This window comes from Dendrobates tinctorius, unplaced genomic scaffold (assembly GCF_039654945.1).
Source record: "Dendrobates tinctorius isolate UK_male_01 unplaced genomic scaffold, ASM3965494v1 ptg000162l, whole genome shotgun sequence".
Classification (NCBI taxonomy): domain Eukaryota; kingdom Metazoa; phylum Chordata; class Amphibia; order Anura; family Dendrobatidae; genus Dendrobates; species Dendrobates tinctorius.
In genome coordinates, this window is record NW_027361829.1 from 65324166 (window position 1) to 65342833 (window position 18668).

Sequence of the window (18668 nt, forward strand, 5' to 3'; positions counted from 1 at the left end):
TGATTGGGCAGGCTGCTCCCATCAGTATTTGTGTCATTAGAGACACAGTGCTCACACATATACTGCACCAAATCTGCTGCTGTGTGAAGACATCAGTGACACAGAGCTGCCTCATTCACACAGCAGAGGCTTTGTCACACAACAGATTACATCAGTGACTGCCATCCCCTGTGCAGATTAGAAGCTGCAGACCCCCATCACTGGTCATCACAGTCTGTTCTCACTGCTGCCAGCAGCCTGGGTCAGTGAGGGAAGGAATTACTGATAATGAGTTATGTATTGTAATCATGGAGTGGCCCAGAATACAGGACGATTTTCACTCCTCACTAGATTCACTTTCCATAGATAACTGTTCAGTGTGTGTCTGGGGGAGGAGCAGCTGGGTGGTCTGCTCTCTGCAGTGAGGCTGCTAGAGGGGGAGGATTTGTTACTGTGTGATGAGGGCTTCTTCATATGGACGTGGAGGGCCTGTAGCTATGGAGGGTGGGGTTGTTGCTATAGAGGGCATGTTTGGAGTAGAGTAGGAGGTTACGACCAGTTCTCATTTCAATTCCATAACACCCCCCCTGTTGTGAGTTCCCTTTCTGGACTCCCTCTGGTGGTGACGGGAGGTGGTGTGGCTGGTTTGATCGGTGGAGATCTGCCACCTGAGAATGAGGATGACGATTGGATCTCAGGATTCTCTGATTGAATTTAAGACAGCCGATGCCCTATTCAGTTGCTGGTGATTCCTTCTGGCTTGTCAGCTACTGGTTTTCAGCTCTGTTCCAGTCATCTAAAGCTAAGTTTTTCTGCTAATGTTCACACTTGATTTTGTTGGTCTATTCAGTTTTTTGTGTGGTGTGCCAGCCCCGGCTGGGGGCTGAGCTGAATTTCCACTCTTATTTATTAGTATTTTGCCAATTGGCTTTTCGTCCCTTACTAGATCGGTCTCTTTTTGCTCTGTCTCAGAATATTTCAGAGTGCTGATATAGTGGGAGACGTCTAGTGACTTCAGGGTTAATTTTGCTTTCAGAAGTGTTGGACATTATTTTTGTAGGGTTTTTTGCAGGTTGCAAACAGTGTCTTCCCTTTCCTTTCCTGTCTAGTTAGTTTGGGCCTCATCATTTGCTCAGCCTATTTTCCTGCCTGTGTTTGTGCCGTCATCTTGTTTCACCGTCAATACATGTGTGGGGACTATCTATTCCTTTGGGGTCTGCTCTGGGGCAGTTAGTTTTCCCTTTTCTTGCTTTAGGCTTATGTAGTCCTCCGGCCGTGATGAGGCGTCTAGGTTCATCGTAGGCACGCTCCACGGCTACTGCTAGTTGAGTGGTAAGATCAGGGATCTGTAATCTGCATAGTTACCAACCACTCTGGTTTTCTGTGGCTTAGCTTGTTTTGCTTTTTTCTCCTCGGTGACCCATTCATAACAGAATCACCAGCCATACCGCAGATTCTAGGGTACTCAAAAGCAGGAAAGAATTGTAAAAAAAAAAGTGTCAGAATTTTTTTTTTTTTATATGTATATTTTTTCCCCTTTTTCTCTGGGGCCATAGGAGGATTTTTTTTTTTTTTAAAATGGAGATTAAGCAATTGTCTGATCGTGTGGAGCAGCTCACTGCTGAAGTGCGGGGAATTTCGGGCTATCTCGCTCATTAACATGCTGCTGAACCAAGGATCCTTACTCCTGATGTGTTTTTTGGGGACCGGTCTAAATTTTTGAATTTTAAGAATAATTGTAAATTATTTCTTGCCTTGAAGCCTAATTTATCGGGGAGCTCTGCGCAGCAGGTTAAAATTGTCATCTCTTTGCTGCGCGGCGATCCCCAGGACTGGGAGTTTTCTTTGACACCTGAAGATCCTATTCTGACTAATATGGATGCATTTTTTCAAGCCTTGGGGTTGTTGTATGATGAACCTAATGTTATTGATCAAGCTGAGAAAGCCCTATTGGCATTGAACCAGGGTCAGGATTCTGCAGAGTTATACTGTCAAAAATTCCAAAAGTGAGCGGTCCTTACTACCTAGAATGATGGTGTCTTGGCAGCTCTTTCAGAAGGGTTTCTCAGAAACCGTAAAAGATACTATGGTGGGATTTCCTGTTCCCTCTGGTCTTGACGATTCTATGTCATTAGCCATTCAAATTGATCGGCGTTTACGTTAACGCAAAACTACACGAGAGGAGTTGCCACCTTTTAGACAAATGTCTGAACCTATGCAATGTGATAGAGTTTTGTCAAGGGTGCAGCGTCAGGAGTTTAGAAGGCGTAATAAGCTGTGTTTTTTCTGTGGAGACGTCTCTCATACTATTTCTGTCTGCCCAAACGAGAGAAACGTTTTGCACACACATTTGCTGTGGGCAGTATACAACCTAAGTTTCTTTTGGCAATTACACTGATCTGCTCCTTATCCACATTATCCACGAAGGCTTTTGTGGATTCAGGAGCAGCGTTGAATCTGATGGATTTGGACTTTGCTAAACATTGTGGTTTTTCCATGACGCCTCTGCGGACGCCTATTCCTTTGAGGGGTATTGATGCTACTCCTTTGGCAGAGAATAAACCTCAGTTTTGGACCCAGGTGATGATGCGGGTTGCCCCAGACCACCAAGAAAATTGTAAATTTTTGGTGCTGCATAATTTGCATGATACTATTGTTCTGGGTTTTCCTTGGTTGCAAACTCATAATCCAGTTTTGGATTGGAAATCTGGGTCTGTGGTGAGTTGGGGTTGTCAGTGTGTTCTTAGGGACGCTCCTGTTTAATCCACCTCTCCTCAGTCTCATGATATTCCTGATTATCTAGCCGATTTTTCTGATGTATTTAGTGAGAGCAAGTCTGCGTCTTTGCCTCCTCATAGGAGTTATGACTGTGCAATTGAGTTGATGCCTGGGTGTAAATTTCCCAAGGGTCGGCTTTTCAACTTATAAGTACCCGAACATGATGCTATGCGATCCTATATTAAGGAGTCATTGGAGAAGGGTCATATTAGACCATCCTCTTCACCTTTAGGTGCTGGGTTTTTTTTTGTGGCCAAGAAAGATGGTTCATTAAGACCGTGCATTGATTATCATCCCCTTAACAAGATGACGGTTAAATATCAGTACCCGTTACCTCTGATGTCTGATTTATTCTCCAGATTTAAAAGTGCCTGCTGATTTACTAAGCTTGACCTCAGGGGGGCGTATCTTATTCGCATCAAGCACGGAGATGAATGGAAGACGGCGTTTAATACTCCGGAGGGACATTTTGAGTACCTGGTGATGCCTTTTGGGCTCACTAATGCCCCTTCTGTCTTCCAGTCCTTTATGAATGATATTTTCCGTGACTTTGTGGATACGTTTTTGATCATCTATCTGGATGATATTTTGATCTTTTCTAGTGATTGGGATTCTCATGTGGAACACGTCCGGACTGTGTTCCGGATTTTGAGGGAGAATTCCCTGTTTGTTAAGGGATCGAAATGCCTCTTTGGTGTAAAGAGGATTTCATTTTTGGGATTTATCTTACCTCCATCGACTATTGAAATGGACCCGGCCAAGGTACAGGCCATTTACGATTGGGTTCAGCCTACTTCTTTGAAGGCCCTCCAGAAGTTTTTGGGTTTTGCTAATTTCTATCGTAAATTTATAGGTAATTTTTCTGGTATTGTCAAACCACTGACTGATCTGACCAAGAAGGGCGCTGATGTGCTGAATTGGTCTCCTGAGGCTATTTCAGCATTTCAGGAGCTTAAGCAGAGATTTACTTCAGCTCCAGTTTTACGGCAACCTGATGTCTCACTTCCATTTCAGGTGGAGGTAGATGCTTCTGAGATTGGTGCAGGAGCTGTTTTGTCCCAAAAAGACCCTGTGACTTCTAAGATGAATCCCTGTGGCTTCTTTTCTCGAAAGTTCTCCCTATCTGAACGTAACTATGACGTGGAGAATCGGGAATTGTTGGCCATGAAGTGGGCATTTGAGGAGTGGAGACATTGGTTGGAGGGAGCTAGACATCAAGTTGTGGTCCTCACCGATCACAAGAATTTGATTTATCTGGAGTCGGCCAAACGCTTGAATCCTAGACAGGCTAGATGGGCCTTGTTTTTCACGCATTTTAATTTTGTGGTCTCTTTTCTTCCGGGCACTAAGAATGTTAAGGCAGACGCCCTTTCTAGGAGTTTCTTTGCCGATTCTCTTAGTGTGGCAAAGCCTACTACCATCCTAGGTGAAGGGGTAGTTCTTTCTGCCATTTCGCCCAATTTGAGACGCGGCCTGGAGGAATTTCAGGAGGATAATCCTGAGCGTTGCTCTATGGGAAAATTGTATGTTCCTGACCAGTGGAGAAAGAGAGTGATGTCTGAAATTCATTGCTCCGCATTGGCTGGTCATCCAGGTATTTTTGGCACCAGAGATTTGGTGAGTCGGTCCTTTTGGTGGCCTGCCTTATCTCGTGACGTCAGGAATTTTGTACAGTCCTGTGGGACTTGTTCTCGGTCTAATCCCTGTTCTCGTTCTAGTGGATTGCTGATGCCCTTGCCGCTGCCCAAGTGGCCCTGGACCCATATCTCAATGGATTTTATTTCTGATCTTCCTGTCTCTCAGAGAATGACTGTTATCTGGGTGATTTGTGATAGATTTTCGAAGATGGTCCATCTTGTACCACTCCCAAAGTTGCCATCTTCTGCTGAGTTGGTGCCCTTGTTTTTACAACAGGTGGTTCGGTTACATGGGATTCCTGAGAACATTGTGTCCGACAGAGGAGTCCAGTTTGTTTCCAGATTCTGGAAAGCCTTTTGCTCCAATCTGGGAATTCAGTTATCCTTCTCCTCCGCGTTTCATCTCCAGACCAATGGACAGACTGACAAAACAAAGCAGACCTTGGAGTCTTATTTGAGATGTTTTATATCTGCTGATCAGGATGATTGGGTCTCATTTTTGCCCTTGAAAAAGGGAGGATGATTGACCTCATGGAGATCAACATCCGACACTGCGGAGACACCATCACGTGTTTCTCAACGCAGTGATTCTAGAGCACTGCCCCCATCCCTTATGGGAAATATGTAAAACATGCAAAAACATAAGCCGCGGAGACACCATCACATGTTTCTCAACGCAAGCAATGACTAGCCAGGTCTTTCACTGGGTCTCCAATGAAGGAAACCACCTATGCCAAAACATGGTATCCATCCACAGACAGCTGTTTCGGGGTATTGCCCCTCATCAGTGTGGAGTAGGAAACTGGCTAGTAGGAGCAATGCCTAGTAAAGGGCTCATTTTTGCCCTTGGCCGAATTCGCACTGAACAATAGAGCTAGTTCTGCCACTTTGATGTCACCCTTTTTCTGTAATTTTAGGTTTCATCCTTGATTCTCTTCAGGGCAAGTGGAATCTTCGTCCTGCCCAGGTGTGGACACTGTGGTTAAGAGAATGCAGCAGATATGGGACCAAGTGGTAGATAAGTTGTCACTCTCTCAGGAAAAGGCTCAGCGATTTTCCAACCGGCATAGGACCATTGGTCCCCGGTATAAAGTGGGTGATATGGTTTGGTTATCATCTAAGAATATTCCTATGTAGGTTGCATCTCCTAAATTTAAGCCAAGATTTATTGGTCCTTATAATATTTTGGAAATTCTTAATCCTGTTTCGTTTCAATTGGCTCTTCCAGTTACGTTCAAGATCCATAACGTATTTCACAAATCTCTGTTGAAGAGGTTTGTTGAGCCAGTGGTTCCTATGGCAGCACCTCCTGATCCTGTGTTGGTTGAAGGCAATGTGGAATATGAGGTAGAGAAAATATTGGATTCTCGTTTGGTTAGACGGAGACTCCAGTATTTGGTTAAATGGAAGGGTTATGGTCAGGAGGATAATTCTTGGGTCTCTGCCTCCGATATTCATGCCAATAGATTGGTTCGTGCTTTTCACCGGGCCCATCCTGATCGGCCTGGTGGCATGGATGAGGGTTCGGTGACCCCTCCTCAAGGGGGGGGTACTGTTGTGAGTTCCCTTTCTGGACTCACTCTGGTGGTGACGGGAGGTGGTGCGGCTGGTTTGATCGGTGGAGATCTGCCACCTGAGAATGAGGATGATGATTGGATCTCAGGATTCTCAGATTGCATTTAAGACAGCCGACGCCCTATTCAGTTGCTGGTGATTCCTTCTGGCTTGTCAGCTATTGGTTTTCAGCTCTGTTCCAGTCATCTAAAGCTAAGTTTTTCTGCTAATGTTCACACTTGATTTTGTTGGTCTATTGAGTTTTTTGTGTGGTGTGCCAGCCCCGGCTGGGGGCTGAGCTGAATTTCCACTCTTATTTATTAGTATTTTGCCAATTGGCTTTTTGTCCCTTACTAGTTCGGTCTCTTTTTGCTCTGTCTCAGAATATTTCAGAGTGCTGATATAGTGGGAGACGTCTAGTGACTTCAGGGTTAATTTTGCTATCAGAAGTGTTGGACATTATTTTTGTAGGGTTTTTTGCAGGTTGCAGACAGTGTCTTCCCTTTCCTTTCCTGTCTAGTTAGTTTGGGCCCCATCATTTGCTCAGCCTATTTTCCTGCCTGTGTTTGTGCCGTCATCTTGTTTCACCGTCAATACATGTGTGGTGGCTATCTATTCCTTTGGGGTCTGCTCTGGGGCAGTTAGTTTTCCCTTTTCTTGCTTTAGGCTTATGTAGTCCTCCGGCCGTGACGAGGCGTCTAGGTTCATCGTAGGCACGCTCCACGGTTACTCCTAGTTGTGTGGTAAGATCAGGGATCTGCAATCTGCATAGTTACCAACCACTCTGGTTTTCTGTGGCTTAGCTTGTTTTGCTTTTTTCTCCTCGGTGACCCATTCATAACACCCCCCCTTGGACGTTCTTTCAGAATATCTAGAAAACCGTGCAAACTAGTGACAAAAAGTAAATTACTTATTGTCATAATTCTGCAGCCCAGATATGTACTGAGATTATGTGAAAAGCCGGACAACCCCTTTAAAGGGAACCTATGATGTGAATCAGGGACCGGCTCCTGTATGACAAATATCTATGTTTTCATCTGACACACTGCAACATTTCAGAGCAAAGCGGATGAGGACATGGTGACTAGTCCAAGAGGCGGGTCCCCGACCACTCAGTTAGACTGACAGGTCTCTCTCTGCACAGAGCACTCCTGGCTGAGCTCACAACTAATTATTCCTCAAACACTGCAGACTTAGAGGAGACTATATAAGCCAAAACAGAGTGGTATAAAGGAATAGTATGTAATGGTATGAAATATAAAACACCAATCTAGCAAATATGAAAGAGCTATATATGAATACTAATAAACAAATTATACAGCCAAAATGTAGTAAAAAATTATAAATCTGTATTAGAAAAATTAATTAAGGAGAGTCTATATAAAGGCACAGTGAGCTAGCTAGGGCGACAAAGCAGCAGGAGATGAACAAATTTATATACAAAGGACTGAATAGCAGGTGAATGTAAAGGCTCCAAAGAAAAGACCTCATGTAACAACCTAAAACCTGATATGCACATGTCTTCAAAAGAAGTCTAAGGGTAAGTTCACACTGGGCGTTTTTGCTGCGTTTTGTTTCTGCAGCAAAACCTGATTTCTTGGCAGGAAAGCAGCTGTGGCAAAAACGCATGTTTGGTATTTTTCATGCGTTTTGGGAGCTAACTTATGTGTCTTTGTGCATGCTAATAAAATTGAGTGCCCCCAGAGAAAAAAAAACTACTTCATGTAGAACCATACCTCTAGATCCTTTGAAACCCGGCAATTCAGCAGCCGTGTATAGTAAAATCACAGTTACAGGTTAGAATAGAATAGATAGCTATATACCGTAGATGTCAGTGTCAAACACACACGTGTGTATATATATATATTACATAGATAAAAGAAAAACTGTGAATTCATCTGCTGTGTACAGTGAAATCACTGCAGGAGCCGAAAGGATAGACGAGATGGATTACATACTGTACACTAAATACAAATAGAATAAGTAGATATACAGATATCTATGACAAATACAATTAGTGCAGTGTGTGTGCAAATTACTGTACATGTGTTTAATTAATAAAAGATTATTTTTCTGAAAAAATGGTGTGGGCTTCCGCATAGTTTTCTTAACCAGCAGAGGGAAAGCTGACGGTTGGGGGCTGATGTTTATAGCTTGGGAAGGGGGAAATACCCATTCAGCTTCCCGGGCTATTTAATATCAGCTCACAACTGTATACTTTGCCTTTCCTGGCTATTAAAATGGGGGACTCAGCCTGGACGGTCGCATCTTGGCACAGTCCAGGTTGAAAACTAATTATCCCCAAGATATGGATTACGGCATGGGATAGAATGATGGAGAGGTGTGGGATATTGTTGTTTTTTAATTTTTGTTTTATTACAGGAGACGAGGGCTTGGGTGAAATTAGGCGTTAGGTGAGTATAACTGTGTTTGTTATTTTTAAATAAAAATGGAAAACTGTGTCTTGTTTTATTTCTAATAAAAAACTTTATTCTGGCTGTGTCTTTATTTACCATACAACTATAGGATTAGTATTGGATAGGTGTCTTATAGACGTCTCTCCATTACTAAGCTGTGAGCTTGATGTCACCGGACAATATAAAGGTGGCATCAACCCCACAAATATGAACCACACTTGCCACCGCTACAGGGCAAGTGGGAAGAGCCGGGCAAAGCACCAGAATTGGCACATATAATAGATGTGCCATTTCTGGGCAGCTGCGGGCTGCTATGTTTAGGCTGGAGGGGGCCAATATCCATGGACCCTTACCAGCCTGAGAATACCAGACCTCAGCTGTCTGCCTTGGATATCAGAAATTGGGGGGGACTCCATGCCTTTTTTTTTATTATTTATTTAAATAATTTAAAAAAACAACAGCATGGGGACACCTCTATTCTTGATAACCAACCTTGCTGAAGCTGACAACTGAGGGTTGCAGCCCCCAGCTGTGACTTTTGTCTGGCTGGTTATCAAAAATAGGGGGGAACCCACACAAGTTTTTTTTTTAAATTTTTTATTTACAGAGCAAGAGCGGCTGATAAATGCTCCCTTCAACCGCTCCTGCTCTCACTGTTATTACTAGTCCCATCAGCTGACACCAGTAGCCGGAGGTACACTTTATACCTCCGATCACAGCTGAGCGTGCATGCTGTCTTTGTACAACGTGGGAACCGCAGCGCTCTGACCGGCGGCAATGGTTTCCCCACCAATCAGAAGCTGTGTTTGCCGCGCTGTCATGCATATGACAGTGTGTCAAACACTGTATTGTCGGACCCCCCATTCATGGGGTTTGGGGACGCTCTGCTGGATGACAAGCTCTATGGACGCATCATGCAGCCTGCCATCTAAAGGTAGTGGAGCTGACTGAGGTCACATCCTGCTGTCCTTGACTTTTCTGCAGCACATACGCTGCAAGAAAAGTCAACCTGCAAATTTGCAGTGCTTTTTCACCATCCATTCAAGTCAATGGGTGAAAAATGCTGCAAAAACGCTGGAAAAAAGCTGAAAGTCGTGACATGCTCTATGTCAAAAAAACGCTGCAAAGCACAAAATCCTGGTGACAAAAAAAACAATCTGTGCATCTCATAGGCCTTACTGGTACTGTAAAAAGGAGCTGAAAATTAGCATTTAAAAAACGCAGCAAAAATGCAGCAAAATACGCCCAGTGTGAACTTACCCTAAGTACGATTACATATACAAAAAAACAGTGGAAATAGGCAGTATAATACCTGTGGTCATTCTCTGACGAAGGCCACGTGCCGAAACATGTATTTCGATCTGGAGCCAGCCCAGCAGAAGTGTAATACGAGGTTCCTGATTCAATAAGAGACGAACGCCACTTAATGAATAACACAAGGTGAGAAGAATCTTACTCTAGTCAGGGACTGAAGTAAGATTTGTGGTGTAGTGAATGCTGCTGCCAGTCACGCCCTGCCACACACCCATTTTGAAAATGCCAAAAATCGTTACATTTTTATGTAACTTTGCATTATGCAAAAAGTTTGCGTCTTTTCAAAGCTTTTTACACCAGAATTCTAGTGTAAAAGCTTTGAGATTAATTGGGGCCAATGTATGTGAACCCCGGCAACCTGCAAATCACTGAAAAAAAAAGGCAGTAAAGATGCCTGTAACATGTAATTACTAGGAAAACGGAGAAATGTATCAGCAGATGAACGTAAACAAAGAAAACTCTTTTTATCCAGATTATCCTTTCTTGAATATTTATGACATAAGGGATACAAAAAAGAAAGTACACCCCGTTTCTCCCTGTTCATAACAGACATGGTCCTCTCTCCTCATGTGTCAATCTGTCACGTCATTATGTTTATTGTATTAGTTTCTACCTTATGTTAAATACTTACGTATTATTACATGTTTTATATGTACTGCAATCATGTTTGCATCTCTTTCACATGGAATATGTTGCTCTGTAATTAAAGGGAATCTGTAAGTAGGATCACCCATCCTGAGCTTCTACATTGGCATGCAGGTCAGAGGAAGCTGAATAAAATCATACTTTTTGATATCTGCGATCTGATGGTCTTATTCCAGAGAAACGCACATTTTTCCTAATATGTAAATGAGCTGCTAAGATCTATGGTCCGGACATAGATCTCCCTGAATGCTTATTTTATTTTAACAGTGTGAGACATGTAGATCAAGAGGTCAGTCTTAACAGGTCTCACTGGTAACACTGCCTTATATTTAAAATAACCTCTGGAGGCAGATTCTCAGAGAGATCTATGTCCGGTCCATTGATCTTAACAGCTAATTTACTTATTAAGAAAAATGTAGATTTATCGGAAATAAGACATTGGATTATACATCAAAATATCATTTTATTCAACTTTCTACGACCTACATGCCCATACAGATGGCTTAGTGTTGATCCTACTGCTGGATGCCCTTTTTAGGGCGCTTTAAAAATCAATAATAATAATGAAGCTAAAATGAAACGGTGCTCTATTACTGAGCCAAGCAGCCAAGATTGAAGAATACACACAAAGACAAAGTCTACTTGTATGGGCATGAATATAAGAAGATTACCAGTGTCAGATCCACTTTACCTGATCATAACAATGGGTCCCAATAAAGTGCTGATTGCAGGATGCTCCCCATATTTTTTTAATTCTAGGACAAATTCTAAGGTTTTTTACACAATTCACCAGAATTTAGAGAAAAACTATGTTCTTTTGAGTGAAATATAAAGTAGCTAGAAATGCAATACATTACAAAAATAAATATATTATTAATTAAAAGGCGAAAACTTTTCACATGTCAACAATAAGCAAAAAAGCATCTACTTACCCTATCCCAGCTAAGCGATAGGCCAATTCTTTCTAGCTGCTGCCTCATGTGCTGAATATTGCTATAAGATACAATAACACAAGCATTAAATTCAAAAATCTGCCCGTGTAAAGCCTGGTTTTCATTTATGCCGCCATCTGTCATTTTAAACCTCTGGCGTTATAGTGAAGTACCGGCGAGACACTGATGCTGGATGAGGTGACCTGAAAGATTTTTATAGGATTATTCCCAGTCATCCGACACCCCCGCTGCTGCACTGGATACATCCCCAAATGTAATCAGCATATACCTCTGACGTAGGCTCTTTAATGTGACGTGAACAGAACCATAACCTGCGTTCACACGCTGCTCTTATTTTGCTGTAATAGGGACAAAAATGCATTGTTATGCCAGAGATTTCTAAAATTATTACAAAAATGATGGGATCTCTGCTGACTCTGTGTGGTCACAGGCTGCTCCTGCCGGCAATTCTGCGGCTTCCGTCAAAGATAGAGTAGTGTTGTGAATTCTCTTTCTGGGCTCCCTCTGGTGGTTACTGAAGGTAGTGGAGCTGGCCAGATTGACAGAGGTGTTGCGAGTTCTCTTTCTGGGCTCCCTCTGGTGGTTACAGGAGGTAGTGGAGCTGGTCAGGTTGACAGAGGCTTGCCACCTGATAATGATGATGACGATTGGAGATCTGGAGTTTCTGACTGGTGTATTTAAGATAGCTGACTTCCTTCAATCCCTGCTGATGATTTTCTTCCTGTGCCTTCTGAGGTCTCCTGCTCTGTTCCTGCATGGTTCAGCTAAGTGGCTCATTTGTTAATCTTTTTGCATTTGATCTGATTTTGTCTATCTCTGCTTTGTGCAGGTCAGCTTGCTCCTGCTGGGGCTGTGCTGGATCACCGCCCATATGTTACTGATTGTGTCAGTTTGTTTTGTCCCTTGTTATATTAGTCTCTTTTTGCTTTGCTTTCAGTATATACCAGAGTGCTGATATAGTGGGGGCGAAGTCGTGTGACTTCAGTGTTTTTTGTGCATCAGACGTGTTGGATTTTTCAGGGTTTTTTACGTGATTGCAGACAGTGTCTTTCCTTTCCTGTCCTGTCTAGTCAGTTTGGGCCCCATCATTTGCTCAGTCTATTTTTCTGCCTGCGTATGTGTTTTCATCTTGTCTCACTGACAATATATGTTTGGGGGCTGTCTATTCCTTTGGGGTCTGCTTCGGGGCAGTTTAGATTTCACCTTTCTTGCTTTAGGCTGAGTTAGTTCTCCGGCTGTGCCGAGGCGTCTAGGACATCGTAGGTACGCTCCACGGCTACTGCTAGTTGTGTGGATAGGATCAGGGGTCTGCAATCCGCTTAGTTTCCAACGTCTCTGGTTTTCTGTGGTGTAGCCTGGTCCTTTTATCCTCCTCGGTGACCCATTCATAACAGAGCAGCATCTTCACTCCAGCTCTGTCGATAGGTTGTCTGCCGATATCATGCTGATTGACAGCTGGCTCCCTGCTGCCTAATTGCAGGGAACCAGCTGTCAATCGTCATGGTGTTGGCAGTGATGCCCCATTGATATTGCAGAACGGAGGTAGAAGAGCTGCTCTGATGACAAATGATGAATTGAGCAGCAGAAGAGGCGACAAAGGTCATCTCGCTGCAGAACAGGCAGGTACCGTAGTTTGAAACTACCTGCCTGTTAGGTCTTGCTCCATGCACAAAAATAATAAAAGTCTTGGATAACCCTGTTAACTTAATTGCTTTTAGCAAGTGATGAGTCCTCTTTAGGCAGAAGTGTACAGCTTGATCAGGCCTATTTGTAACATTAAAACCAAAGAAAAGACAATGTGTGCATATACCCTAATGGAAATAAATAAGTAAAAAAGCAAGTGCATTGAATAATTAACATAGCGTACTTAGTTAACACTTTTTTATTTAAAAAAAAGCTGTTTTTGATAAAGAAAATAAAATAAAGCTGTCCCACCGCGACAAGGTGTACCCAATTGGGACAGTACTTATGCTCTCTAATGTTAAAACCTACCTAGTGTGAATAGTGGAAGAGAAGAGTCACCGGGTCCCAACCGGACACCCAGCTTTGGACCAACTGTCCAGCCCAGCTCAGCTTACATCATGCCTGTTATTCAAGTCAAACTCCGGCTCAGTTTTCTGTTTTTCTTTAGTATTTTTTGTATTCCGTACAAATAGGGTGTTGCCCCTTTTTCACTGAGCTGGGCAGTTCATATATAGCTCTCGTAAAGCTGGGTGTCCGGTTGGGACCAGGTGACTCCCTGCCACTATTTACACTAGGTAGGTTTTAACATTAGAGAGTGTAGTTACTGTCCCAATTTGGTACACATTGTCGCGGTGGGACAGCTTTCTGCTTTTTTTATCAAAAACAGTGTTTACTAAGTACTTTATGTTAATTATTCAATGCACTTGCTTTTTTACTTATTTTTTTTCATTAGGGTATATGCACACATTGTCTTTTGTTTGCTTCTATGGCCAGTGTGAACATGCCTGTACATCATGCATGTTATTCAAGCCATACTCCAGCTCAGTTTTCTGTTTTTCTCTATTCGTAACATTACATTGATACAATGAATGCTATAGCAAGCATTAAACAGGTTAATGACTAATAGGCACTTCCGTAGCTAACAGATACAAAAGCTGGTCTTATGAACCAAATAACAAATATCTCATGTGTATGTCTTATTTAGACTCCATCTATCTTCCAAACTCCCCAATGAAAAATTACAACTGGAATCTAGTTTGTGGGAGTAACGTGAACAAATTCAGTTCACAGGGTACGAATACTTGTTCCAGGCACTATATACTGTATGCAGACCCACAGTGTTGCACTTACTTGCCACACAACCCCCTTAGGCTAGTGGCTCTATTGTAGGCCGGTACTAACAGATTTTTCATAGACAAGAGACTTCAATATACACTTCTGAATATTTTAAATGACACATTTTTTAAAGAAAAAAAATTTAAATTTTCTTTTTGTAGTACTGTATTAAGACAGAACTGGATACTGGAGCGCGATACTTTATCTCTTTTAAGCCGTCTCGGCCTTTGTTTCCCATATTCTTAACCAGCATGAAACTCCCTTTAATAATATATATCACAAGGTCTTGTAAAAAAAAAAAAAAGAAATGATAAAATTGTCTTGGCGTGCTGAGAAACTACTTCAGTCGGCATAAAGCTACGAGCCTGTTTATGGCACATAATAGTTCCAAACATGGGGCGAGCGTCGCCATCCTGTATTCAGACGCCAGACACAATGCGTGAGCCCGCAGCAATGGCTGTTCCCTTCGGCAGCGCAGATGCACATACAATGCCGTGCGTTGTGGGTGAACTCTGGGACTATGAGTCATTCTGCAATGTTCTTTATGATCCGGAATAAAGCGGTGCCATGAAAAGACAACTTTTCAATCCTATAAAGCATGGAGCATCGCAATCAAACAACCTTCACCTCAAAAAGGAAGAAAAAAATAAATCTATTTTTTTTTCAGTCTCAGTAAATTAAAATCTAGTAGAGGAATTGAAACCATTGAAACAAACAATGCAATCTGGTTCAAGGCAACCAGGCAAATAAAGAAGTTAATTAATTCTGAACAATTAAAACTATAATAATTATTCAAAAACTTAGTCTTTAGTACATTCGGTGATCCATAAAGTACAGGCATCACACGGGAAGAGAATATGCAAAAAGAATGAAGAACAGACGGAACAATGTTGTACACTGACCCATTCATTACCAGAAGTTGTATACAAGGGCAGTCCAGTACCTTTATATTGATCAATATGTGATCGTGGAGGTCTCATACCAGCACACCCAGTGTTCAACCGCTGCTGATCTGCAGTTCCCAAAAGAGGCCATGGTGCACCGCTCCGTTCACTGTTTACTTACACATGTGATAATACAGGATGCCAGGTGTCCTCGGGATGGGTCACCAATGTAACAGTACCGGGAAACCACTCTTATTCTTTATAAGTGCCCATACAAGTTGGATACATGCCAGGTGAGCCCACAGAATCGTCAGGATAGGTCAATCATCTAATATGTATGGTGATGTCCTGATGTCAGATGTCAAGGTAAAGAAGGATAAGACATCTTAAATTTTAATAAGCTCGACCCTTTGTTCTCAAGGAAGATTAGATGCCACCAGAATTATCAGACAGCGGCTTTGACTCTTCTCTAGAACACACGTATAAAGAACGCATCAAGAACTTGGTCGACAGCTACCCAAGATGTATGGCCACCATAAAGGAAGTTCATCAGTCCAGGTGTAAGCAAAACCAAAGGGAGTAACGGTGAACTGAGCCTCTTTGTCACAGAAAGGCTACTCTGAGCACCCTAATTAGCATATCTGATTAAATACCAGTTACTGTGGAGAAGAGGCAGCGATTAAAACACTATTGGAGCGATTTCTAAAAGGGCTGTATCCCCTACAAGGCTATGTGCTTTGGGTTGACAGACACTCTAATTAAGTTCAAGTGTTTCATTGTTGTGATACGTTGTGATTAAACTGGTACAGGCTCAACAACCATTATTCCATAATCTTATTTTAATTATTCTTACAATCCATGTGAGCTACTATGGCAACACAAAAATATATGTATTAGGAATCCCAGTGGTTAGCACTGTTGCTTTGCAGAACTGGAGTCCCTGGGTTCAACTCCCACTAAGACAATCTGCAAAGAATTTGTATGTTTTCCCATTGCATGTGTGGGTTTCCTCCAGGTTTTCAGATTTCCACCCACTCTCTAAAGACATACTGACAGGGAATTTAGATTGTGAGCCCCTGCTGTTTTGTTTGTATATTCACTTATTATAAGTGACTAAAGGTACTGTCACACTTAGCGATGCACCAGCGATCCCGACCAGCGATATGACGCGGTCAGGATCGCTGGTGCATCGCTAAGTGGTCGCTAGTGAGCTGCCACACAGGCAGATCTCACCAGCGACATAGCAGCGGTCGGGGGTCGCTACTTACCTGTCAGACGAGGCGATCGTGACGTCCTCCCGCCTGCGTCCACGCGTCGCTCGTCGGCACCAGCAGGAAGCCCAGCAGGAAGCTGACGACGAGAAATGGTCCAGGACGTTCTCGCGCGATCAGCGATAACCAGCTGGGGAGCCGGTCGGAGGTAAGTATCACACATAGCGATATCACTAGCAATATCGCTGCTACGTCACAAAACCAGTGACGTTATAGCGATATTGCTAACAATATCGCTTAGTGTGACGGGCCTTTTATGCTTCCTTCCCTGGCCAGGAGCTGTGGTATGTGCCAACAATCAGCTGGAGCAGCTCTGCTTGGTCAGACACAGCCATTACACAGTACACAGCAGGGGTACATCTATAAGATTATCTTAGCACAGGAACAATTTTTAACACATCCAATTGTTGATCTTTTTATTATTATTATTCCAAGATCTTTTACTTAACTCCTTACTGACCGGGCCTTTTTTTATTTTTGGTTTTTATTTTTTTCCTCTTCTATCAAGAACGATAACTTTTTTATTTCTCAATCGACATAGCCATATGAAGGCTTGTTTTTTTGCAGGACATGTTATCTTTTAAACAACATCATTCATTTTATCACGTGATGTACTGGAAAGTAGAAAAAAAATGTCAAGTGCGGCGAAATTGCATAAAAAGTGCAACTCCACAATTGTTTTGGGGCTTTTTATTTACCATAAAAAAATTAGTCTTTGGCACCATACCACTACATGTGAACATTCACCCTTCTATGAACCAATGCAGTATTAAAATAAGAAGTGTGGTGGTGCTTAGCAAAAAAGTGATACAAAAATCATTTGAGAAGAAAAGCAGCACTTACCATTTCCTAAAAATCAGTCCTTTATTGAGATACATGGGACATGCAGGCGGCGTGCAGGGGGTGAGGGGAAATCAATGGACGTCCATTGATTTTTATTTACCATGTTCACTATATGGTAAAAATGACCTTGCAATTAGATTTTCTAGGCTAGTACGAGTAAGCAGATACAAAACATGCATTTTTTTTTTATTTAAATGGTGAGAAAAAAAATTGGAAATTTGTAAAAAAAAAAAAAAATTTGCTTGTGTCGCCATTTTCAGAGACCTGTAACATTTTCAATTTTTGGTCGATGAGGATGTGTGAAAGATTATTTTTTGAGTCATAAGTTGTCGTTTTTATTGATTCCATTTTGGGGTACGTACGATGCTTTGATCACTTCTTATTGCATTTTATTGCAGTGCTGTGGTGCCTGAAAAATCATCATTTGGAATTTTTTTTTATCATTACAGTTTATGGATCGGGTTACCGCATTTACTTTTACGGACATAACAAAACGATACATGCATATTTTTTTCCTATATATTTTTAATGAGGCAAAGGGTGATTTGAACTTTTATTTTTCATATTTTTAAAAACCCTTTTTTTAATTTTCACTTTATTTGTTAGTCTCCTTACTGTACTTGAACCTGTATTGCTGCATAGACCAAAAGTCACAGTATGACGCACCTGACACTGTCCATGCGTGGCTTTAAGAGGCAGATGATGGCTGAATAACTCAGCCATCATCTACTCAGTTCCTGAGCCCGTCTCACAGTCAGGGAGCCGGAGTAACTCTACGTCATAGGTCGATAAGGGGCTAAAATTTACTTTATTTGTGGGACAAAACCTTTAAGGGATCAAGCAGCTGTTTTTACATTTGTCTTTAATTTAGCATGTTTGTGTAGATGTATTTTTTTAATAATTATGAATAAACATTTATTTTGAGAAATGATATTATTACTATTAGTACTAAAATCGTCCCCGCTCTCCATGTCTTCCATCTAGGATACCTCATCTAGTGCACCGTCAGACATTTTTCAACCTAGCCCGATAAAATATTCCACTGAGTGTTATCTTCCTAACTGAAAAACGACATTACATAAAGAAAATGACTGATCCCATCACAACAGGTCTTTATTTCCATCTACTTTTGGATGTGACAGAGCTGAACGAATCCACACAAGATAAAGGGCTGATGTTCTGGCCCTTGTACCAAAAATTCCAGTCTAATTCAAAACCTGTCACAAAGCAAAATGCAATTTAAAAATTAAAAGGCAATTACCGGAGCAGAATACTTAATCTGGGAGGCTGCAAATAGGCTGGAATTTTGACAATTCTGCAATCAAGACATAATTACCTTTGTTCTATAAGCAGAATGTTTAGATGTCGCACTTTGGTACAAATTGCATGTTACATAAGCGGAACTGAAAGGGGGATATAAAGGATGCGTCTCTTAAAAGGAACCTGCCACCAGGATTTTTCCACCTAATCTGAGAGCAGCTTAAATAAGTGTTTTATTAGCAACAAATTATCACTAGAGGACTAGTAAACCTACTGCCAGGTAGTCCTCCAGATTCATGAGCTCTGCATATCCTCACCAATGTTTTGCAGCTTT

General features: G+C 42.0%; 1 protein-coding gene across 3 annotated transcripts in view; it reads right to left on the reverse strand.

Moving 5' to 3' along the window:
• Window positions 1-18668, reverse strand: part of LARS2 (leucyl-tRNA synthetase 2, mitochondrial) — a 537549-nt gene that overhangs the window by 173167 nt on the left and 345714 nt on the right. For all 3 annotated transcript variants that reach the window (XM_073550070.1, XM_073550069.1, XM_073550068.1), the window contains exon 5: window positions 11257-11317. In XM_073550070.1, the coding sequence (XP_073406171.1) occupies window positions 11257-11317 (61 nt within the window). The remainder of the gene's footprint in view (window positions 1-11256; window positions 11318-18668) is intronic.